This window comes from Macrosteles quadrilineatus, unplaced genomic scaffold, assembly GCF_028750875.1.
Source record: "Macrosteles quadrilineatus isolate MER2022 unplaced genomic scaffold, UCM_ALF_1.0 Scaffold_2__2_contigs__length_208266976, whole genome shotgun sequence".
Classification (NCBI taxonomy): Eukaryota; Metazoa; Arthropoda; class Insecta; order Hemiptera; family Cicadellidae; genus Macrosteles; species Macrosteles quadrilineatus.
The window spans coordinates 42,799,706-42,826,618 of record NW_026542595.1 but is presented as its reverse complement, the minus strand read 5'-3'; the positions used below and the strand labels follow the sequence as shown (position 1 = coordinate 42,826,618).

General features: G+C 34.7%; 1 protein-coding gene across 2 annotated transcripts in view; it reads right to left on the bottom strand.

The window, feature by feature from the left end:
• Nucleotides 1-26,913, bottom strand: part of LOC128985591 (glutaredoxin-3-like) — a 45,048-nt gene that overhangs the window by 13,525 nt on the left and 4,610 nt on the right. For both annotated transcript variants that reach the window (XM_054405212.1, XM_054405211.1), the window contains exons 2-4: nucleotides 26,434-26,536; nucleotides 22,095-22,256; nucleotides 7,862-8,119 (exon numbers count right to left, since the gene is read on the bottom strand). In XM_054405212.1, coding sequence (XP_054261187.1) covers nucleotides 7,862-8,119; nucleotides 22,095-22,256; nucleotides 26,434-26,536 — 523 coding nt within the window. The remainder of the gene's footprint in view (nucleotides 1-7,861; nucleotides 8,120-22,094; nucleotides 22,257-26,433; nucleotides 26,537-26,913) is intronic.

Here is a 26,913-nt window from a genome sequence, read left to right as displayed (position 1 = left end):
ACCCTACGAGTCATATAATCAGGAGATTTCTCAAATTTTGCTGTTGAGTGCGAGGGATATATTATGAAATTACGTCTTGTGTTATACGCATTCGTGTGATTTTCAAAAAGGATTCTATTTTTCATGAAGTATTTACATAATTCATACATATAAAGACAAGGTAAAGTTAATAATTTTGATTCTTGAAATATTTGTTGACAGTGCTCATCAACCGGAAAATTATGCAAAATTCTAATGGCCCTTTTCTGAATTCGGAATATTCTATTAAAATTTTCACACGAAGTACTACCCTAAATTACCAACCCATAAGTTAATCTAGATGGAATAGTTGCAAAGTAAACAGTTTTTAAAATGTTTTTGTTAACTGAGTTTGATAGTACTTTAAGAGCAAAACAAGAAGAATTTAATTTTTTACTTAAAGTATCAATATGTATAGAAAATTCCAATTTCGCATCTACGGTTATTCCTAAAAATTTATAAAATTTTTTCGGTTTTACTTGAAATTTCTGAAGGTTCACGAGTTTTGAATTTGATTATTTCAGTTTTGTTTTCATTTAATTTTAATCCATTTTCTTTAAACCAGGTGCTTAAGTTAAAAATGCAATCCTCAATATTAAGATCATGACCACCTTGACTCCCTTCTTGGACTACTACAGTAGTGTCATCAGCGTACTGAATTGTATTCGAAAAAGTGGAATCAGCATTTTTCGGCAAGTCTGTGACATTAATTAAAAAAAGAATCAACCCTAATATCGATCCTTGTGGACATCCTGTATGGCAAATTTCCCAATCGGAGTCATATGAGCCACTTTGGTCATTTATTCGCACCATCTGAAAACGTTTTTCAAAATAGGATTTAATTAAGTTAATCGCTTGTCCTCTGATTCCATAATTTCTCATTTTTTCTAGCAATATATTTCTGTCAATAGTGTCAAACGCTTTTGACAAGTCACAAAAGATTGCTGCAGAAGAGGTTTCACTATCCATATTCTTAATGATGAAGTCGATAAATTTAGAAACTGCATCTATGGTTGGAAGATTTTGCCTGAATCCAAACTGTTCTTTGTTAATTATTTGATGTTTTTCAAGATAAGGTAGAAGTCTGTTTAAAATTATTCTTTCTAGCAAATTTGAGAAAACTGATAACAATGAAATAGGTCGAAAATCATCCAAACTTTTATCTTTGTTTTTCTTAATTGGCTTTATGATGGAGTACTTCAGCAGATCCGGGAATATCCCCAACGTTAAGCACTGATTGAATATGGAGGCCAAATGGGGGGCCAAAACTTCACCTACTCGTTTAATTAAGAACATAGGACAGGGTGTCTACTACATTCTGGATAAAAAATTCATGGACAATTCCCGTACATTTAAGGACACTTTGCCGTAACCTTTGTCGGTGTCATTAGGCCTACCGAATAATTTTCCTGATTTGTCAAACTGTATTAATCTTGTTATTCACTGTAGTTGTACCAGAGAGAAAACTAAATAATAATAGATAAGAGTTAAAAATTACAAAATATAAATTTATTGAAAGTAAACAAACATAGGCCTACCTATACTTTAGGTAAAGCTTTTATAGTGTAACAGAGAAACGCAATCATTGTCTCCTGCGATAGCGACAAATATCTCCATCAGTCACGTAAACTTCATAACATAGCTTATCCGATCCAGGCCGATTAATTTGGCATGATTCGCCCTGGCACAACGTTAGGTTCTCGACTACTTTTGAAAAAAAATCTCTAATGCATATTGTTACTCAATTCTTAGTACAAAATCAAGGTATGGTAAGCGGCTATTAATAAGCAATAAGCACAGAGTAAGATTATTGTATTTTCATTTGCAAAGTTAATATCGACACATAGCAATCATTAGTTGTTTATCTTAGGCTCAATTACATTTTCTTAATATATTTTACAGCTCTTTCAAGAATCAAAATACCCAGGCCTAGACCTAATTATTTAGTAGGGCCTATATAAACTGAGTAACAAACAATGAGGTTATAATAGCAGCAAAGTCACTATCATCATTGTAGTTCATAAGATTTTGATTGCTTAAAGCATACAACTCAATAAATAAATATATGGGAAACAAAAAACATTGAAACCTGAATAGCCAACAATATAAGACAAAGATACAGAAAATGCAATGACTTAATTTGAAACCAAGCAGGCCTACATAGTGATAAAACATTAATGCAAACAACAATGCTTACGTGGTTTTGTCAATTGAAAGATAAAATGTCCATTAAAAAGGGGTTAACTTACAAAATAAGACTGTAGATTATTTACATGTTTAATATGAAACCATAAACAGTTTTATGGCACTAGGCACTGGCCGCGGCAAATTGAATCTTCAAGCCGAAAGTACAAGTAAGAAGTGAAATTTAACAGCCATTATAAAGCTATTATTTTCACGATAAAATAGGTTTGAGATCTAATAATAATTACCCTAGTAATAAAAAAAGAAGTTGTAAAGGAATAAAAGTGATACAACTTTTATGAGCTAGCTGCTGAGTCAACAGTTCTTGGAAGTACGTCTGACTTGACACTATGATTGTCGTGATAAAATATTAATGGGTTTGATATTGTTAATGGGATTTTTATTGCATAATTACTCTAGTAATAAATTATGAAAATGTAAACAATCATCTGATAAACCTTTTATGTGCTCCTAACCAACTAGCGATCAATAAAATTATGGCCCATTAATAATTTAAGGACATAGTCTGGCATTTAAGGACAATTCCCGTACATTTCATGGCCAGTAAAAACTTAAGTACAATTCCCGGTTTCCCCGGATTTCCCGGTTGGTAGACACCCTGATAGGAACATCATCCCAACCAGATGATCTCTTATTTTTCAGTTTTCTTATAGCGGATAAAATCTCATTTGGCATCATAGGATCCAAGAAAAGTGAACCGTTTAAATTACTACAATAGTTTTTTGAAGAAGAACTTAAGAACTTAAAGAAGGACTTAATAATTTAATTTCAAAACGGTATTTAAAAATGTGTTGTTTTAGTTGCAAGTTTTGCTAACCAAGTAGAATCAGTGTATGTCTTGTCGTTTGATCACTACTTCTTTGTTAACTTTTTTAAATCCTCTTCAAGGACAAGTTTTTTTTTTTATTTTGTCAAAATTCTGTGATATTTTTTTAATTCTGTGGGGTTATAATAATGCTTTACAAAATTGTTTTGCCGTAATTATTTTTTTTTTATAAAAACTTTATGTCCACAAATGTGTAAATAACTCATTAGTAGCATGTAAAATGCAGTAGATTTATAGAACCCATAACGGCCAACAAACATATTTGTGGACTTTAATGACCATAAAAGTAATGCAGATGATAAAACAAGCAAGCTATTAAAGCTTAATAAAACTTTTATGCTCGTGTCATTGAATTTATTTAAATATCATACTAAATATTTTTTATTTTATTTTGGGAATTTAATATAATTTTTTTTTTTTAGTTCACACATAATTTGCAATAACCAAAGTCAATGGTACGTCTGGTTCAAGTTAATGGAATGTCTACTTACAGTATCCAAAGTCAATGGTATATTTAGTTCACATAAACGGAATGCTTATTTGCAGTATCCAAAATTAATGGTAGGTCCGGTTCAAGTAAATGAAATGCATATTTGCATTATTTAAAATCAATTTTGCTAAGCCTATTCATTTTTAAATACGGTATAAATCAGATTGGCTTTCCTTTTGTTCTGTATTTTTAATGGGCTAGTTTAGATGATTCGTTGACTAACATATCTTATGACTCCTCTGTTTACCTTTTAATTGTTACAGTAGAACCTCGCTAATCCGACCTCCGATGGTCCGACTACTCGCTTGGTCCGACCGTGTCGACAAATGGGCTTCTGCTAATATAACCTCATTGTCCAAGAAAACTATCTAGAACATTTTTTAAATTGTGTTTTTTAGTCTAATGTGTTGAAATTCGTTGTATACCTATTTAACTATTTCTGCCCATTATTTATATGCAGTAGGCTCCCACATTATTGTTTTTGAAAAATCACAGTTCATTTGACAAAAATAAAATGGAAGGAAAACAAAGAAATGTCGAACAAAGCTTCAAGGTCAAGCTATCCATTTGCACTGACAATTTTCTGCTCCTTAGGCCTACACATGACGCATCCCTCTGCTCTGCGCTTGCTGTCACAACATTTTTTGATTGGGCATTTGGTAACCATGACAGCTTTAGTAGCCTGTGGTTGGGTAATTAGTATTAGTAACCAAGGCAACTTGTTGAATGGGTGCAGGGGTGCCCATCCCCCCCAAAGCTCACGTCGCAGAATCCCCCCCAAATTCGTTGTTTAACCCATATTGGAAGGTCTGGGGGCTAACCCATAGTTATGTTTATAATGCGGGGAGGGAAGGGGTGCCCTCGACACTTCTTTAAATTTATGGGAATTTAAGCGTTTGAATCAAACTTTTAACCCAATTTAAATGGACAATTTTGCTTTAAAACTCTAGTAGCAAACTATTTATTAGTTTAGTTTTAATTTAAATGAGTTGGATTTTTAACATGCACACAATTTGAATCAAAATTGGCCATGTAGTTTTTTTTTATCCGATTTTCCATGAATTAATAGGTTTTAAAAGGGAAAATCACAAAAGATGCAATACTTTTGAACCATAATTTTTACGGCATAGAGGGTTTATACATTTTTTGTCATTGTCAAAGAGTATAACATGTTAATTTTTAATCAAAATCGTTCGGGCCAATTCTGAGAAAATTTTATTCATCCATTATTTTATAGGGTTTTATGGAATATCACTATTAAAAATCCAAAATGAAAAAAACAAACATCTGGAGAGACCATGGATTGGTACCTAAAATACCAAATTTCATCAAAATCGGACTCGGACCACAGGCGTGGTCTGTAGCTCTGTACCATACATACACACATACACACACACAGACAGACAAACACATCACTTCTAAAACCACTTTTTTGGGATCAGGGTTTTTACATAAACAGTTATTTTACCATATTAAATTGTAGGGAGAAAGTACTTAAAGTTACGTCAAAAAGTTTGGGATATTTTCTAAATTGTCCTTTAATCCACTTCTGAGTTTGGTCCTTTTTAAATAAGTGTAAAATTTTCAGTCTTAAAAATATTACTAGGCCTAAACTTAATAGTATATTTCGTGCCTAGGGCCAAAAATGAGGTTTTGCTGGTTCAAGATAGTTTTTTAAGTTCGATACGGTTCGATACGAAGTCGAGGACTTAAAACTATCGAGAACTGCAAAACCATTTCAGTCCGTGGTACGAACGCTATTATTCACTACACTATACCCTATTACCACTAATTCACCTCAATGATAATGCACTGCACACTGATATAGTCAACACAACTACAACTTTAAGGTCATGGGGATAAATAATTTGAGGAATCAGCAAATATAATAATAAATAGTTGCTAGGCAGCGGTGACAATAAAACAACTCTATTGCAATGCTATGGATACTGATTGTGTATTTAATATGCATTCATGTTTTAAGAAAGTAAGCGGGCAGCTGATTTTGCGGCCCTAGGGATGTAAAAACCTGCTCGATCCCCGAATAACGATGACAGCTGGCATGGCCTGCAAAACGCAACTTTCAGCCACCAATTAATGTACCTATATGTAAAACAGTTTAAAACATCATAGTGTGGTAAAAGAGTATATTACGTTACTAGTCCTGAATCCCGTGCGAGACGAAGTCGAGTAGTGGTTTTTTTATACGAGTCCGGCCAACACATGTTGGACGAGTGACGTACGATAGTTTACGCCATACTACTAAATCCGTTCAAATCCCTATATATTACCACCAACTGAAGGACTAAAATCACTAGTCATAACCTCTAAGAGAGGTTATGTTTTTGTTATAACCACTCATTGCCACCCAAATACAGTATAATCAGCTGATTGGTGTCCGGCAAAATTATTACAGTACAGTAGTACTGTATGAAACCCCATTTGATTAAGCTGGTGACAAACAGCTGTTTTCTGGACTAAATCCTCGCATGTGAACTTCGTCAAAATAGTGTAGCGTGGCGTAAAAAATAATTATATATCTATTCTAAGACTAGTAAAATTTGTTTGAAGCTCTTTCTAGATTCAAGAAAAGACAATAACAAATACAATTTAATTAAATCAGAATCATGTGTTTCAATTCTTGAAGTTAACGTAAATACATAGTCTATCAAAAACCTTAATTAAATTGTCACAGTACTGTATGTCAATTTCTTCCGATGAATAAATGACCCAGGCATAATTATTTGGGATAGCCAAAATATTATCACAAGCTTTCATGTTGTTGTTCATGTTGTAAAAATAGCAAAATGATTAACATTATCATAATACTGTTTTTTCATGAATCAAGTATATATTATAATAAACAAACCTAAAAAACCATCAATAGGTCATCAAGGCAATGAGACTATTTGAGAATGAGTTCATAATTAAAGGTAAAATCAAACTCAAATTGCAGATACAATTTAATAAGCCAACCATAATCCTTTGACAGCAGTTGGCATGGAGTTGTTCTCACATCATGTCAAACATGATACGTGTCAGAAAGTGGAAATCCACATAAAAGTATCTATATATTTTATAGCAATTATAAAATGATTTATTAATCAAGATAAAATGTCAAACGGGATTTTGATTGCATAATTACCCCAGTAATAAATTAAGGAGGTCGTCAAAATTATCTGGTTAATCTTTGATGTGCTTTTAACCAACCACTGGCTTGAATCCCCCCCAAAATCATAAAATCCCCCCCAAATAAATTTCTGATGTCGCATTTTGTGACATCAAACCCCCCTGTGGGCACCCCTGAATGGGTGGATAAAGAGAAACTCGAGAAAGAATAGAAGAATAAAGAGAAATCATAAACAATGTTTTTATGTCATGTCATTTATTTGTCATTTTTATCTTTATTGGTGTATTTTATGACTGTTGTTATCATCTATAAGCAGGCTACTATTATTTTATATTTTTTATACGTTATCTAATTTTTTTAACGACATTCTTCTGTCTTAGATGAAACAGCGTAGCAGTGGCCTATGACCAGCAGTTTGGCCTTTCTCTTGTTCTGTTTATTTTGTTATACAATGTTTGGCAATTTGTTTGTTTGAGCAAAAGTATGAGAAAGCTGTGATATTAAGGTTATAGTTTTTATAACTAAACCAAGGTTAATGACTTAGCATAATTATCATGATTGCACAATAGCCTACTAATTGTGATGATGTTATATGCAAATTATCACAATAAAGTCCATTTATACAGTTAGTATTAGGCGTTGTTTATGAGTTAGAAATGACTGTTTTATGCCAAGTTGGATTAACGTGGTTTTCAGTTATCTGTGGTCTGTTCAAAATACAGTTTTAGTATGTTCTTGTGCCAATAAACATGATCCTCTGATAATCCGACATTTTTGCTGTTCCGACCATGCTTCCGGTCCCGTAGGTGATGGATTAGTGAGGTTCTACTGTATTTGCAAATACTATCATGACGACCAATCAACTAATAAGGCTCTTGTTAAATTTCAAAAAGTTTAAATTCACGTAGGGAAAACCCTTTAATTTGATTTGTACCATTTCAGATTTATACCTTCCCATAGGTTACTATGACTGTGCTAAATTTCATGTGTATCGCTTTTCGCTTCAGCCGTTCAGTAGGAGTATTTGTAAAACAAAAGCAGGAGTGTAGTATAAGATAATAAAAAATAAACAATAATAATAATAGTAATAATAATGTACGCAAATGTGTTGATGTCCTTCAAGAGGTTTACATGAATTGAGCATCTTCAGTATTTGAAACCATTGAGTTATTATTCAAAGTTTATTAGATACCTGGGGGTAAGTTGGCCAGTCTGAGAATTTCTTGAGTCCTTCCCTAACCTCATTATCTTGCAGAATGTCGAATGTTTTGAAGGAAACATTTTGCTCGTTGAGCAGTTGAATGATCTGACGACTGAAGCCACACTTGGGCTCTGCTGGGTTTCCCTTCATGAAGAGCATCACTGGGGCCATATTGGTTAATGACTTCAGTCTGGACTCTAGGCTCTGCTCTGGCTTTCTGGCTATTGGTGGAATCATCACCTTGCTAGCCTACACAGAACAACCCATTGAGGCCATTGAGGAGTTATGAAAACTTCTTGCGCTTGGATCAATACACTTTTGTTTTTGTTGTTTCTTTTTGTTATTTTCACAAAACATTTGCTATAGTTCGGCCGCTTAGAAAGCGACCTCCTCCAACATTGGTTTAGCATTAGCGCGCAGGTCGTTTTCTAAGCGGCCGAACTATATCAAAGTGCTTTTTATTGATTGAAAAATATACTTTAACTCTATTTCATTCAGGGATTTGATTTGTTCTTTACACTTGTTTGAGCCTTGATTAGAATTAAAATAGTAAATTTGTAATGTCACCGTTCTAGCTCAATAAATATGTGGTTACCACTATTAAACGGCAAATTTGGAGCAGTTGGTCTGTATTAGCTATTATTTATTTGATGTATTACTCATAAGAGGTTTCAAACTTAATGTTGAACTGAATTTTCTCATATTTGGAGGAAGGTAGACATTTTAAGATAGATGTTTAGATTTAAGGTATTACCTTTCAAAAATAAATAAACAACCAGGGCCGGAACAAGGGGGGGGCAGAGGGGGCGGTTGCCCCGGGCGGCAGGGTTGAGGGGCGGCAAATTTCTGGTTGCAGAAAATTTGTTTAATACAGTTTGTAAAAGTTTTTAATGAGCCGAACGTCATAAGGAACGTCAATTAAGTAATTTCAAAACTGCATAACGTAATAAACAAACAATAATTTTACAATAGAAATCAATATAAATTGCAACGGAGTAGAATACACTGAGAGCCCTAATAGCATAGTTAGTAGCACAGCAAAGTTTGTTTACAATTTCAGCTGATCGCCATCCTAGTCAAGGCGCCATGCCGTCCTGCCTCACTGCCGTGCCGCCGCCCCCCCTCCCACTCTACGTAGGAACGCACCAACGCACCGCTCCCCTGCCCTTCCACACCACTCGCTATCAGCGCACAGGTTCACGCTTGAAAAGTTCACATTGTGACTTGTACTGTTTATATCAAAACTACTGCGTCTTTTGTTGCGTTGCGTAGTGCAACTACAGTCCAACCTGAGCATAACGAATCTGAAGGGACCGAACTGAATATTCGTTATATCAAGGATTTCGTTAAAACAATGATAAAGCTTCATAAATTATATTTATTTATTGGTACTGAACACTGGTTTTTAATAGAACTCACCATAAAAACCCAAAACTAACATAAACACAACAAACAATAATAATAATAAATATTACATCATCTGATTTAAGACAGAATAAATGTCACATGTCACATGTCCTTTTTTTTCAATTTCAATCTTTTTTCTTTTCCATTTTAAATTGTCTCAGTTGGCACCGGTTTCTTCTGAAAACTGCTCCGCTGTCCATTTGTACAAAATAGGAATTCGGGCTTTTGTGTTTCTTGACAACTTTTCCTTTTGCCCATTCTCGAGTTCCCTTTTGGACATAAACTTCTTCGTCCTCCTTTAATTCTGGAAGTAGATGAGCCGATCTGTCATAATATGTTTTTTGTTTTTCTTGGGCTTGCTTCAAATTTAGAACTGTTTCATTGGTAGGGAAGAGTGGTTTCATGGAATCTTTAGTAGCAGGAAGAACAGTCTTTAGTAGTCTTCCCATTAGCATTTGAGCAGGTGCTCTGAGATTAGCTTTAGGAGTATTATTGTAATCGATTATGGCCAGGTTTGGATCTCCCTTGGTCTTTAGCGTTTTAGACAGCATTGACTTTAAAGTTTGTATAGCCCTCTCCACCATCCCGTTAGATTTTGGGTAGTACGGAGACGAAGTTATATGCTCAATTTTATACCTTTCTGTGAACGTGGAAAACTTGTGGCTATCGAACGGAGGGCCATTATCGGAGTGTAATTTCTTAGGCAGGCCATGAGATCTAAATATCTGTGTCAATCCTGCAGTTACTGAATCAGCTGTTGTTGTACTCATCTTCTTTACTTCCACAAATTTGGAATGATAGTCAATCACTAGCATGTGATTGGTATTGTTAATTTTGAAGAAATCAACTCCAATTTCTTCCCATGGGATTTCTGGCACTGGATATGGTTTAAGAGGTTCTTTTGGGTTTGATCTTTGGTATTCCTGGCATGTTGTACATTGGTCTACTGTGTTTTTTATGTCTCTCATCATTCCTGGCCAGTACCAAGCCATCTGTGCTCTGTTTTGGCACGAATTAATTCCTTGGTGTGAAGCGTGTAGTTGCCTCAGCATGTCGGGTCGCAGCTCACTCGGAATAACAAGTCGGTCTTCCATATATATCAGATCATCGTATAAATGTAATTGATACCTTTTTTCCCAAAAAGGGTGAGCTTTGTCATCACAATTTTGTTTGTGTTCAGGCCATCCATGTTCTATGTAAAAACGTACTTGCTTTAGTGCGGCATCCCTTTCTGTAGCATATTTATGTCTATTTACTACATCGTCATTAGCAAAAACTGCCAGGGAGTAAACTACCTCAGCTCCGTTGTCCAGATAACTTGTGTTTAAATGTTCATGAAGAAGTTTATGTCCAAAAGGGAACTCGAGAATGGGCAAAAGGAAAAGTTGTCAAGAAACACAAAAGCCCGAATTCCTATTTTGTACAAATGGACAGCGGAGCAGTTTTCAGAAGAAACCGGTGCCAACTGAGACAATTTAAAATGGAAAAGAAAAAAGATTGAAATTGAAAAAAAAGGACATGTGACATGTGACATTTATTCTGTCTTAAATCAGATGATGTAATATTTATTATTATTATTGTTTGTTGTGTTTATGTTAGTTTTGGGTTTTTATGGTGAGTTCTATTAAAAACCAGTGTTCAGTACCAATAAATAAATATAATTTATTTTTTTCCCGGTACGTGAACTAATTTAAAATTGTATCTCATCAGTTCCATCATCATTCTCTGAAGCCGTGGTGATAGACTTGCTATAGGTTTGTTTAAAAGACCAAGTAGAGGTTTGTGATCTGTCTCTATTGTGAAGTCTGTTCCATATAGGTAATAGTGGAACTTTTTACAACCATTTACTACTGCCAGAAGCTCTTTTTCAATCTGGCTGTACCTTTGCTGAGTTGCTGTTAAAGCTGAAGAGCTGTAGCCGATAGGATGGTCATTTTGAAAAACAACGGCCCCGAGGCCAAATTTGCTTGCATCTACAGACAAAGTAGACTTCTTTCTTCCATCAAAATAGGCCAAAACAGGAACCTTTGTTATCTCCTCCTTTAATGCTTCAAAACATTTTTGTTCTATACTTGTCCATATAAAAGACTTGTTTTTGCTCATCAGTAATCGTAGTGGTCCTGTTTTATCAGATAGATTATCAATGAACCTTCCTACATATGTAATCATTCCCAAAAATCTTTGGAGGTCATTTTTATCCCTAGGGCTCGGGTAGTCCTGAATAGCCTTCAGTTTGCATTCGGTTATTGAAATACCTTGTGGAGTAAGTTTGTGACCTAGATATTGGACACTTTCACGGCCAATCTGGCTTTTTTCTTTAGACAGCTTAAGTCCAAAATATCTTGCCTTTTCTAAGAAAGCAGCCAGTCTTTCATCATGTTCTTCTTTTGAGTTACCAAACACTAGGACGTCATCTATGTATGCACTCACTCCCTCCAATCCACAGGTTACATGGTCCATTGCTTTTTGGAAAATCTCTGGGGAACTATTCAATCCGAAAGGTAGTCTACAATAACTAAATCGGCCAAAAGGAGTAGCAATGGTGCATAACCGAGAACTATTCTCTGATAACGGTATTATCTCCTCCTGGAACAAGGTGTGCTAGCTCATTTGGATAAGTATTGGTCTGATAATCGGAAGGACCCAGGTTCAAATCTTATTACGGCAGTAAACTTTTTGATCTCCAAATCACAAAGAAAAAAGGAAGAAAATTACTACACAGCATGTTTGTTTGATTATTAATGATATTTTTCAGGTAATTTATTTTATTTGATTTTATCTGGTTTTTTAACTGATTTAATACATGATAGAAGAAGACAATAATATAAATGGAAGTATTACAGGAAATAATATTTGAGTCAAACGAATGTCACAGTCTAATGCAGGAACATATAGCCAGAATATGTTTGGAAATAAATAATATAAAATGCAATAACCCTGAAGTGAAAATTGAAGATCTTGTTTCCAGCCTAGAATCAATAATCAAACATTGTGACGGTGTTCTTTTGGACAATGAAGAAAATAGAAATAAACTTGACTCGACTCTGAGGGATACTGCTATCTTGGAGTCTAAACTAGAATTAGAAAAAAGACAAAGAGAGCAAGATCTAAATCAATCATTTCATTTACAAGAACAAGAAAAGGACGAAAATATTCTTCTAAAGAAACAAATAAAAATTATTGAAGAAAAACTCAGATCCAATGTGAATAGCTACAATGTCTTACTGCATGAAAACAAAGACTTGTTACAGAATATTACCAAATTAAAATTGTCAAACTTATCCTTAGAGGAGAAACTGAAGGAAAAAACATCAAGCAATGCGAAGTTGCATATTCAACTGCAGGCAGTATCAACAGAGTTTCTGGAGCTTAAGCAAAACAAATGTGAATGGGGGAAAGAGAAGTGGACAGATGACTCTGTATTAAATGAATACTTCGCTGCATTGGCAAGTTGCATTGACTCTGAGGAAGTGTTGTTTTTGGGCCCATCTGCAACTGCAATTATAAAGTTTGGAACTGCAGAAACTATATCCGAAAGCCTTGCTATGACTTCTTTTGACAAATGTAAATACATTCTTCTATGTCTGAGTAACAGTAATGACTGTAAAAAAGAAGACACTGGCTCACATTGGAGCTTACTATTTGTTGACAAGTTACAAAAGAAGGCATACCACTTGGATTCGTTGGGTCCAACAAACAGTGCGTCAGCAAAAATTGTATCCAGCAAACTTAGTATTGAAAGTAAAAACACCATAGATATATCATGTATACAACAAAAACAGTCCTTTGAATGTGGAATTCATGTGTTAGCTAATGCTAAATATATAGCCTTCCACTACTGTACCAAGAAGTCTTCTAATGCCTCATTTGTTGAATGGTTTAATGGAGAATTGTGCAATTTGAGCCAGTGTGATATCACCGTCAGCAAACCACCTACATCTAGTTGCAATGGGAAGCAAACCACCACGCTTAGAGACACTAATAAAACTATCAATAAACAAGATAAATGGAAAACTGTCAAAAAAGGAGCAAGATCCTTTAAACATAAACTCAGTTCAAGCACAACATTTAAAACAAAAAATAGATTCGAGGTGTTGGATAGTGTCACTCAGAATGGTAAATGTGTTGAAGTTTCGGATGAAAGCACAAACAGCTTAACTGATGCTGCTATGACTACTCACAGAGCTACTTCATCAAGAGAAATAAAACATACAGGCAATAACAGAAACACATATCCAGCAATACCTATACACCTGGAAAAACAAAAAATAATCATATTAAGTGATAGCCATGGAAAGGACCTCACAAATCATCTTGATCAAGCAAGCAATAGACACTTTAGTATTACTAATAACTGTCAACCTGGAGCTCCCTTAGGCTACATTGTAAACACTACTAGTAAATCCAAAGAAGTCAAAGAGTTGTCTCCAAATGATTTTGTCGTCTTGGTAGGAGGTACCAATGACATCACAATGGATTCCCTTACTAATCCTGGCCAATTCCTTCAATCATTCAAGAGTGAGCTGGACAAAGCTGTTCTGCTCTTCAAACACACAAAGCTCATCTTATCTACACTACCATACAGGTATGATTTGAGAGCTTCAAGTCAAGAAAACCATCTGATCAAGGAAGCCAACCTGATTATTAGGCAACTTGCGTATAGCCAGTCTCACATAGAACTCTTGGACCTGTGGACTCTCGAGAGACGCCATCACACCAGGCATGGATTACACGTAAATAAAAATGGTAAAAAGTTCATATCCAAGGAGATATTGAAAATAATAACTAATTACAACAGCAACCCCTTCAGCTCAGGAATCTGTGTTACAAAGTCATTAGTCAAGGAAGTCTCTGAAACCCCTCCACCACTTTGCCCGACCATCCACCATAACCTACAGCATGATAGTTCAGTTGCACTTTCTACATCATCTTCTTTTCTGGGGTTTTCCTCTCCAGACACCAAAAATGTACAACAACTGCATAATGTAATATCCGGAATGGAAGAGAAAACGAAGAAAGAAGCTATAGTTACCAGTAACAGTAAAAACACAACTAAAAGCAATTATTTTTTAAGGAAAAGAAAACTACCAACAAATCTAACCTAAAAAATGTAAAATCTCAAGACAACAGGAAGAGCAGAGCATTATTTTATATTCTTTCAGCAAACACCCAGTCTCTAGGTGATAAATTAAATGAAGTAGAGTTATTATTAAACCAAAATAATATTTCTGTATTCTGTGTATGTGAGCATTGGTATTTAGAGGAAAATAAGGACCTAGCTGTTATTGATGGGTTCACTTGTGCTGCTATGTTCTGTAGATCCGTGAAAAAAAGAGGAGGTGTTGCTATTTATACTAAAATTGGCCTAGACTATCGTGAAATTGATGTAAAAGAGTTCCGTATTGAAAATGACTTTGAATGTGTTTGTATTCGGGTAACTCTTGTGAACATAGCCCTTGAGGTAATCATAGTCTCTGTTTATAGAGTACCTAATGGGAACCAACGTCTATTTCTGGAGGGGATCGACAGGCTCATTATAAAGCTGTCCCGCCTTAATCTGCCTATAATTGTATGTGGAGATTTCAATATAGATGTGAACGTGAAGGCTGATCTTCCTCTACAGTTTCTGGACGTACTTAGGTCTTTAAACTGCCATTGCCTTAATCAGAAGCCGACCAGGGAACTATCCTGCTTGGACAATGTCTTCACTGACATACCTATGAGTGACATAACTAGCACTGTCCTCTCACCCCCACTGTCAGATCATAATGCCCTATTAACAACCCTGAATTTGGATAATTTCAACCCAAATAATAATGCCCATGATAAACAGCAAAATTCCAAGGTTATCAGAAGTTTCAGTTTACATAATACAAGCTTATTCAAATCAACTTTAAGCAGCATAAACTGGGATGTGAAGTTAGAGGGCAATTTTAATGATTTTAACAAGTTTTTCTCCACCTTCAAGAATGCTATGGATGTCTGCTTTCCTGAGAAAACTATTACACCAACAGTTGTTAGTAAAAAATCCAAAGCTAAATGGTTCAGTCGTGAATTATCTGAGAAACGTAAGGAGGTAACAAAGTTATATGACTTCTGGCAGTGGGCCCAGAGGTATAATGTGCTGGTTGAAGAGACAAAGCTAAGGTACAAACAAGCTAAAACCAGCTACAAAAAAGCTCTTGCTCATGCTAAACTAGAATCAAATGCTGATTCGATTGCTTCTGCATCCAATCAATGCAAAAGGGCCTGGGAGCTCATTAACAAGTGTAAAAGCAGAGTGATCTCGCCAACTATTGACTCGCTTACACCACAGATTTTCTCTGACTTCTTCGTTGCCTCTATAGATGACATCCGTCACCAAGTTCCACCTTCAGTAGCTGTAGCATCCCAGCTCGCCTTGAAACCTTCTGTCCTTGAGCCAGCTTTGTTTAGGATGAGGCCTGTGTCAAGTGAGGAAGTGGTGAAAATAGTTCATGGTATGAAAAGTAGCAAGTGTCGTGATATCTATCAAATTAGCTGTGATCTAATTAAAAGTGTGCTTCCCGAAATCTTGCAGCCCCTAACATCTTGTATAAATCTTTGTTTACTTTCTGGAAATTTTCCTGAGTGTCTCAAATTTTCAAAAGTAGTTCCAGTTTTTAAGAAAGGAGATTTGTCAAATCCAGAGAGCTATAGACCGATCTCCGTCGTACCAATCTTTTCCAAAATTTTAGAAAAAGCTATGATACACCAAGTGAATTGTTTTTTTGAATCTAATAACTTTTTTTCTAAATTCCAATTCGGCTTCAGAGGTGGTTTGTCAACTGTGGATGCAGTCGGAAGCCTGGTCTCTGCTGCTTTAACAGGTTTTGAAAAGCATGCGGACACACTTGCAACCATGTGTGATCTTTCAAAGGCATTTGACTGTGTTCCGCATGACATTCTTCTTGCTAAATTGGAATATTATGGTATCAGAGGTGTTGAGCTAAACCTTTTTCGCCAGTATTTGACCAACCGCTCGCAGAGAGTTTGTTACAAAAATAGTCTCTCTGATGCAGAGGTGATGAAAAGTGGTGTACCCCAGGGGTCGGTCCTTGGCCCTTTCCTGTTCTTGGTTTTGATTAATGACTTACCATCCTATGTTCCTACACCCTGTAAGTCAATAATTTTTGCTGACGACTCAACTTTTTTTTGTAATGATGTCAATATTGAAACTATTAAGGGTCAGATGGAAAATTGCATTTCTGAATGTAATATATGGTTTAAAAGTAATGGTTTGTTGTTAAATAGTAGCAAAACCCAGTCTATTTTGTTTAGCTTAAGAAACAGGAATCTTAGCTTATCTTATGTGAATGAGAATGTAAAACTGTTAGGAATACATTTAGACTCAAAACTCAATTGGAATTCCCACATAAATAATGTTACAAGTAGACTATCAAGAGTAGTTCATCTTCTTCGAAAACTAAAAACTTGTATACCAAAATCCTACTTGAGAATGGCTTACTTTGCTTTTTTCAATAGCATTATAAGCTATGGTATACTACTTTGGGGCTGTGGCCATGGCATGAAAAGAGTCTTGTCAAAGCAAAAGGAAGCTATTAGAATAATTACAAGTTCTAGTTACCATGCACATTGTAAACCACTTTTTGTCCGTGAAAAAATTTTAACTGTTTATAGCTTGTTTATTTTTAAGTGTTTGTTACATGTAAAAGCAAATCTAGGTTCCATAGCTTTAAGAGGTGAAACTCATGTCCATTTAACCAGGAGGAGACATTACTTAGATTTACCTCAGGCAAGGCTTGCAAAAACACAAGAATCCTTTTCTTATCTTGGTATTAAATTGTTTAACAGGCTACCTCTTGAGTCACACCATGTTAGCATGAAGTCCTTTAAATCTAGTCTAATGGCCTGGCTGCTTAAAACCCGTTTTATAGCTTGGAAGAATATTTTAAATGTTCCAGAATTAATTTAAGTTTTAGTAATTAATTATTGACATTGACTAGTCTTGCTCTGTTATGTTTACACCTTGTTACCTTGTTTATAGTTATATAGATGGCATTGTTGATCTTTAGATATATATATATATATTCACTCTTGTTAATTTATTAGTCTTAGTATCTTGACGTCAACTGTACAAGTGTACAATCTTGTTTCTTGTTGAAATAAATCTTTGAATCTTTGAATCTTTGAATCTTTGAATCTGTAGAAATGCTGAAGAAGCATCCAGTACACTGAAGTATCTTGCACCATCCAACTGTGAGAAAATTTCTTGGAGCGTCGCCATTTTGTAGTGTTCCCTTTTTATATATTTATTAAGAGTTCTTGGATCAATACAAATTCTAACTTTACCATTTGGCTTCTTCGCTATTACAATCGGATGTACCCAATCAGTAGGTTCGCTTACCTCTCTTAAAATACCGTCTTTGACCATTTTATTTATCTCTTCCCTAACTGTATCATTTAAAGCTTTAGGGATAGCTCTGGCAGGAATAACTTTAGGAACTGCGGTATCTTCAAGTTTTATATCATAAACGAATGGTAATTTTCCTAGCTCATCACCAAATACATCATAAAACCTATCGTACACACTTTCACTTGGTTTAGTTATTTCATTTACTCTAGAAATGAGATTCAGTTCTTGGCATGTTTTAAGCCCTAATATGGGACAGGCATCTTCATTCACAATGTAGAATTCTGCTAAAAAATTTCTTTTAGAACCCCCCAGTGTACAATTTAGAAGGCAAGTACCTACAACTTTGATGTCATGCCCACTATAAGACTTGAGGCGTTTACCTGGAGTCGTCATGTTAGCGTCAGGAGCTATTTGTTGATAAAGCTTGTAAGGAATAACATTGACGTCGGCGCCAGTATCGAGCTTAAAAGATATGCCAACCCCATTTACGGTAATATTCTGACACCAACTATGTTTTGAGTCTACAGTGTTGACAACAATAGTTTCAATACTTAAGTCCTGACTCTCGCCACTAATTCCCACTTCATTAGGTTCAATGTCCTCATTAGATTCAATGTTATGAATGTTTTGGGCCTTACAGGCGTTTGCAAAGTGATTAAATTTCTTGCATTTTATACATTTCTTTCCCCAAGCAGGACAATTTCTGTAATTGTGAGTTTTTAAACATTTAGAGCAGACTTTAACTTGTCTTTTATTTGTAATGTTACTCGAATTTGGTAAAGTAATGTTATGAATTTTAGATCCTACATTAGTTGTTTCGTCAAGTTGTGAATCAAGTTTCATTAGTTGCACTTGTTTTTTACTCTCCTCCCTAGCCGTGCAGTAGTGAATTGCTTTATCAAGTTTCAAATCACTCGTCATCAACAACCTTTCTTTACACGCTTCATCTTTAGTCCCTATTATCAATAGATCTCTTACAAGGCTTTCTTCCTGATCCCCGAACTGACATTTTTTTGCCTGATTTTTTAGACTAGTTACAAATGACTGAACTGATTCGTCGGACTTTTGCCTGAGGTTAAAGAAAGTATACCTATTAATAACAGTGTTTACTTTAGGCTCAAAGTATTCGTCAAAACATTTAATTACAGTGTCTAAATTGTCTTTTTCCCCATCATCCAATTCAAAGGTGTTGAAAATGTCTAGGCAACCATATCCCATTAAACATAGCAGTAAAGCAACTTTGATTTTCCCCGACTTTTTAGATTTTTCATTTGCTTCCAGGTACAACAGAAATTTTTGCTTGAACTTAGTCCATTCATTTAATGTGTTGCTATTTAAATCAATAGCTGACGGAGGTTTTAAAAGGTCCATTATTCTATTTAAGTTTGTATATTACCTTTACCGCTGCCACCAATGATAAAGCTTCATAAATTATATTTATTTATTGGTACTGAACACTGGTTTTTAATAGAACTCACCATAAAAACCCAAAACTAACATAAACACAACAAACAATAATAATAATAAATATTACATCATCTGATTTAAGACAGAATAAATGTCACATGTCACAAAAACGAGGTTCGTTATATAGAGGTTAGGTTTGCAGGAATTTCGCTAAGTCGAGGTTCAGAACCAGCGTCGATCAATATAGGTCGAGGGACTTGACCTCATTAAAATACAGTACAATTAAAGTAGCATGGGCTACAATACTTTACAGTACAGTGTTTACATTGTACAGTAGAACCTAAATTATCCGGCATAATAAAGGGGAGGGATCTTGAATATTGCGCAATCATGAAAATGGCATTGACCTTGGTACAGGTTAAAAACTGTAAGTTTAAAATCACAGCTTGTTCTAACCCTCCTAAAACCTAGCCAAACACTGTATTGCGTAGTCATAAATTATGTAAAGAACAAAACAAAACAGTAGAAAGTTTTGTAAGCTACTGCTCGCGATAGGCCGGTGTAGGCTACTTACAGTACAGTACTGATTTATCACAACAGAGGAATGTCAATAATAATCATTAACTTATAGCATTGGTGTTGATAATGCTAGTTGAAACAAATCGTATTGAAAACAATAAAGTATTAGATAAGTCATTATAAAAGTGTTTAATCATAGCCAACTTAAGGATAGTAAAAATACTCGTAATTAAAAGGAATGTTAAAATAGCGATGTTGTTATTCTTTCTCTTTGGTTTTGTTTTTATATTCTTTCTTAGGTTTTTCTTTATCAAAAAATTGTACAATTCACCATAGTTATCCCATATCGCCCAATCACAGCTTACTAAACATTACGTCGTCATCAGTCCTCGGTGAATAAAATCAGTTCTCAGTTGCAGCCAACGATCACATAAGACCAATAGATGGAGCATGTTGGCCGCGACGTGAAGCCAGTATTTTTCACTAATCTTAACTAAGATGGCGGCTGCCGGCTGTGATGAGCCCCAGTACCGCGCGCAACTAATTAAATGTTAGTTGATAGCAATGGTATCCATGACAATACGCCTTTGTATTACAAATATTTCTGTTACTAACACAATGACCTTCAAAATACGCTTTTGATTTTTTTTTCTAGCGTTTACCGTTTCTTAGAAAAAGTTAGTTTACATAATTAACAACAAAAACTTTTTGGGCAAAAGGAAAATTCTGAAAAGCTACAAATCTGTTTATAATATATGTATATACATCGTATTAAAGTTTGATTAAGTTCTGATGTTTGGTTTACAATCTACGAATTTTCAAAGTGACAAGATAGTTTCTGAAACTGTTTATACAACCCTCCTTTATATTCTGACTGTCATATTAATTTTTATGAAAGAGCTAAAAAATATGATTTTTTTGATGAATACAAAGAATAAAACTAAGAACATTTATATGTAATCCGTGTTTTTCTAATTAGTTTAGTAACTTTTCTGTATAGCTCCAAATTTGAGTATCTAAACTGTATTACAAGTGACGTTGTAGGCAGAATCTGCCCGCATGACGCCACGCGGCGCGGCGGGTAGCCCCTATATTACAATTTAAATTACAACCAAACTACACCAGCTAAAAATTTAAAAAAATATGATCCAAAAGGTTCAACTCTTTAGCTACAAAATCCACCGTTTTTTAACTTACCTGACCAAAAAATAAAAAAAGTAGCAGCCGACGAACTTTTTCATGTCATATTTTAAAACTCATTTAAAAGTACCGACTTTATTTGAAGATTTAAAATAGAAAATACTAACTTTTAAGCTTTTAATTAAAACCAATAGTGTCATAGACTTATTGACTTCACTCATACGAAGTTTCAACCATATAACTTAAGTCTAAGTAGGCTAAATGTCGAGTTATTTGAAAGCGGAACATTGAGTTTTTGTGCCGTTTTCATCGACATCTTGTGCTTCTAACCTAAACTAAGATGGCGGACCTGGCTTAGATAGGCGTGCTCCATCTATTGGTCTTATGTGATCGTTGGTTGCAGCATAGCGCACGCAGAGACAGCAGACAAAGATGTAAAACGGAGCAGACGAATGTTAGCGCAAGCGATGACGTGACCTTTCCATTTCATTTGATAAAGAAACAGATTTTCCCAAAACAATAATTGGGTGGGGGGACTTGTTATATCGAGGGAAAGACGTAGACAATTCGTTATGCAGAGGTTAAATTCGCAATGTAGAGGTTCTGACAATGATAAATTCGTTATATTGAGGTGTCTTATTTTAGCCTAAATCACGAAAAATTCGTTAAATCAAGGTCGTTGTTGTGGTTTGTTCGTTATGTAGAGGTAAAATATTTATTGTGTCTTATGGAGAGTTCTAGGGGATTTAAAAAAAATCGTTATATCAAAGAATTCGTTATATCTATCTATTCCACTTTACCTATTCCATTTTTGTTTAATTTGTGAGGGATATTTGTTGTGGGTGAAGGGGGGGGAGGGGCGGCAAATTTTAGTTTGCCCCCACTCAAAAATTGTCTAGATCCGGCCCTGTAAACAACAGTAGAATTTTAAAAAATTTGGCTATCATGCATTAGGCACTATTTGCCTATACACAGTCTGATTTAAATGACAAAACCTTAACAGACAATTTTGAAATCCGATCGTTAAAAAATGTTTAGTAAGTGCAAACCTTACATATTAGTAATTTTAATTTTTCTGTTAATATGTGAGCTGTTTATCCCTGTAAAACTGTTAAAAATGGGGAATGGTCATAGTTGACATTGGGTGGTGGTGGTACCTGTTTGCAAGAAATTAATTACAAAGATTAAAAACCATAGTAAAAAAAACATCCATAGTAGCCTAGAAACAATATTAATTGCATTATCAACATTCCTAAGTGCTTAGGCTATGAATAAATATGGCAGTACCATTGTCAAACAATAGTTTTATCCTAAATTAATTGGAACCTTGTGAGTAACAAAGCATTAGTCACTAACCTGTCTTGTAACTTTCTGAGTAAGTACAGCAGCATTGGCTCCATCAACTCTATCAACAAGTTTACCTTTCCGTAGTAACAGAAAAGTCGGAACTGCTGTGATTTTATGCTCCATGGAAATTTCTGGGATATCTTCAGCAAGTAGTTTACCAAATTTTACATCCTGAAAAGTATTACAGAACTATGCTAAACAAATACACTTAGTTACAGTTTTTTTACAAAACAATAAGGTACGGATTTTTCTATTTTAAAAGCATTTAATTAAATTTTTTGTTTGATCTAAGCTATAAAAACTTGATACAATAATTTCTACATCAAAACATCGTAATTATTATTAAATCTTTGAGACAGTGACGCACACTTGGGTGCGTATTTCAAGCTGAATATGTATACAAGGTGAGTAATAAGGAGTTGACATCAACATATGACTTAACACACATGATTTATGTTATTGTTTTTAATGTTTATGTTTGTGTTTATATATTTTTCATTCAGTTAAAATGGTTGAATAAAATAGGTTGTACATTCTCTTGTATCTTGTTTATTATATAATTTAAGGATTTGATAACTGGCGACGAGGAAAACCAAAATGGAGTCAACTGACATTACATTACATTTAAACAGTTACAAAAGGATTAGAACATCAATCAAGGCACAATTGACTAAATTAACAAACAAACAATCATGAAATTGATCCTAGGCAAGTTGACGAACGTCTAGAACTTCTGGACTCAACATGGACTAGATTTCTTGAAGTACAAGAGAAAATAGAACAAATAATAAACGACACAGAACTGGATGAAGAAGTAAATTACAAGATGGACATTGAAGAAGTATTCATTAAGTTGAAGATTATGTTGAAGCAGTTGAAACCTATTTCACTTTCGAATACAACTCAAGAAATCAATGGTAATGCAAGCAACTCTACTGGCAATACAGCTTCAACATCCCATATTTCATTTGTACCTTTCAGTGAAGATGAATCTTTTGACAATTTTACAAAAAGACTTGAAGTATTTATGCACCTGAAACACATATCAGACGAAACTACAAAGACATTCACCCTACTTAATGCCCTACCTCCTACGTTACATCAAAAGCTCTACAACATTTGTGCACCTGACACGCCACTTCAGAAAGATTATGATGACCTTATAGCTTTATTAAAGCAATACTTGGATCCTCAACCAAGTGTTTGGGCACGGCAACATAATTTCATAGTACGAGAGCAAATTATATGTGAATCCGTTACAGATTTTACAGTTGAACTAAAGAAACTTGTTACTCCTTGTGAATTCAAATGTTCTTGTGGAAAATCTACAGCTGAAACTATGCTACGTTTACAGTTCATCAGGGGATTGCGAGACGCTGAGATAAGAACGAAACTACTACAAGTAGAATCAGACAAGACCTTCCAGGAAGTCATAAATACTGCTAAGATAATGGAACTATCTAAAACTGAAAATACAATGATTACATCTTCACAACATAAAGCCGAAATTAATCAAGTGATCTCAAAGCCTACTAATAAACGATTCAATACAAACAGTGAAATGAGAATTAAATCTACAGGACACAACAACAGTTCATTCACATTCCAATCACTTAAGGGAAAGTGTTACAGATGCGGTGACGAAAAGCATAAAGCAAACAAATGTAAATTTACTGAACACTGGTGTAGAAAATGTGGCAAGATGGGTCACATCGCTCGAGTGTGTCTGAGCGAGAATACCATGACAAAATTTAAGAACTTGAGAAACACATGTCAAGCTGATGTCTTAGTTGAAGATGATGAATCTTATGAAATGAACTTAATAACTTCAAAAAACTCAGATAAGTTTAATTTGAAGGTGAACATTGAGGGGAATGAAATTACAATGGAACTAGATACTGGGGCCGCATTGAGCACCATATCTTACAAGGATTACATGAATCTAGGATTGAACAAATCCATTCACAAAACGAAAGTGGAACTTCGTACTTATACTGGGGAGGTTTTCGAGCCTGTTGGATATGTATTTGTGAAATGCACATACAAAAATCACGATTTCATTGGTAAACTATACGTGATCAACCGGAATGTCGATCCTATCTTTGGACGTGATTGGATAAGGGAAGTTAAACTAGATTGGGCTGACCTTAGGAGTATTACAAGTTCTCACATGCATGCAGATATCGATAGACTGATTGAGAATTACAAGGATGTATTTGATCAAAATATTGGTGTTATTCCCGAGGTAGAAGGTCATATACAACTACTTGAAGATGCCAAAACGGTTTACATGAAACCTCGTTTAGTGCCATATGCTTTAAGACCTAAAGTTGAAGAAGAACTGGACAGATTGGAAAAAAATAGGAATCATCTCGAAGGTTGAACAAAGTGATTGGGGAACTCCAATCGTTCCAGTCGTAAAACCCAGTGGCAAGGTCAGAATCTGTGCAGATTTCAAAGTGACTTTAAATAAACAAATTAAGGACATCAAATACCCTATTCCACGTATTGAGGACATTTTTGCAAAAATGAGTGGTGGTAAGTACTTTTGTACACTAGACATTAGTAACGCTTATTTACACATGGCAATGGACCAAGAAAGTGCGCTACTACAAACAATCAGTACACATAAAGGACAATATAAGGTAAATCGACTCATGTTCGGAATCAAGACTGCTCCGGCTCTATGGCAAGGGTTTATGGACAAAATACTTTCTGGAATTGATGGCGTTCAGTGTTTTTTTGACGATATTATTATTCAAGGTTCGACTGAGTCTGAGGCCCTAACAAGGCTAGAAAGTGTTTTGAAAGTCATAAGGAGACACAACCTCAAACTAAATAAAGACAAATGTAAGTTTTTTCAAACACAAATCGATTACCTTGGACATACTATAGATCAAAATGGTCTACACAAGAACAAGAACAAAGTGGAAGCAATCTTAAAATCACCAAAACCGTCAAATGTGTCAGAGCTACGAACATTCCTGGGCTTGACTCACATCCTAATGTCACTAAGGAATGCCACAAATGCTACAGGGTCCTCGGCATATGAACTTATGTTTGGGAGACGAATAAGGACAAGGCTGGATCTTATGAAGAGACCACAAGATCACACAGAAATGCCCGACGGATGTACTAAAATCAAAAGAGAGTTTCGGGTGGGGGACAGGGTTCAGGTGCGCAATTTTGGAAAAGACGGAAAGTGGAAATTTGGAAACGTAAGAAGGAGAGAAGGATTGGTGCATTATCAAATCGAGATGGACAATGGACAGGTTTGGAGAAGGCACATTAACCACATTCGGCCTAGTAAATTTGAGGGGGAGGATTAATAAGGAGTTGTCATCAACATATGACTTAACACACATGATTTATGTTATTGTTTTTAATGTTTATGTTTGTGTTTATATATTTTTCATTCAGTTAAAATGGTTGAATAAAATAGGTTGTACATTCTCTTGTATCTTGTTTATTATATAATTTAAGGATTTGATAGTGAGTATAGAATGGAGTGAAATGATTTGTGTCACTGACTAAGATCAGCTGTTTCTTTAATAACACAGACTGAAACTGCTATTGTTTACATTCTGCAGACAACATCCAGCTTGCCAACAGTTAGCGAACAGATAGCGCTACAGATGGTTGTTCAATGCGTTACTAGGTAGCAGCACTAGTTAGTCTCGGACTATTTAGATGGTATTTTTCAGTTGAAACACAACAGTGATCATAAATGTGTTCCTGAGACTTTGCTGCAAAACATCATTTTCCCTAAAATGACTATATTACGATAACCTCGTCCAACTAAATCGAAGTTAAATTCAATATTACATTGTAAACTACATGTCTTTTGATTTTATGAGATTTTGGTTTCAAACAATGCTATCAGAACATGAAAATTTATAGGAAAACCAGAAAAATTACAACAAAAACTAAGTTTTATTTAATGTTTACTACAAATACCGGGATTTATCTTTGTTATATATTTTCTTATTATTCAAAATTAACCTAATTAATAAAATAGTGACAACATTACAGTTAAAATTCAACAACAGATAATGGAATTGAAAGGCAAACAAAAAAGTCTTACGAAATACAAATTATTAGCCTAGCACTGAAAGGGTTAAATTAATAATAAAAAATAACATTAATTTAACATAAGTTTAACATTAATTAAACATTAATAATAAATAACAAATAAATTCACTCTTACTTTATTTATAAAAAAAATATCAAGTTTATATAAATTATTATTTTTTTTTTTTAGAAAACATTGAGGGACAAAAAAATTCCCCTTAATTTCAGAATGGCCTGTAAGTGCCTCATAAAAATGTTAGGATAAATGAAACATTACCTTCAGTTCTGGATTATTTGAAAGTTCAACCATCACATCATTCATATCTTTGCATTGCTCTGCCCAGTCAGCATAAAAATGAACAACAGCTAGATTTTCTCCACTAAAAACATGAAACAAGTTATTAAGCTCAAAATTTCATGAACAATGCATCGGCACAGACTATAGATTAGACTAACGTTACTCTATAGTTTGTGGTATTGGTGAACACAGGATTGATGCAGATGCTTACTACATATACAGTGAGCAGCAAAAAGATCGGACGGTTTTAAAATGTAAACAACTCAATTGTTTAAAGTGATACAAAGTGTTTCACTGTAGGTATATTACAGATTGATATTTATGAAGATTTATAAAAATAACTAAAAAAAAGGGTGAATTTGATCTGTTTTAAGATTTCAAAATCCTACCTTTCAAATGATGACAATGTGAATAAATGAATTTATTTCAATTGAGTACTGGTACAAACTTATTACATAC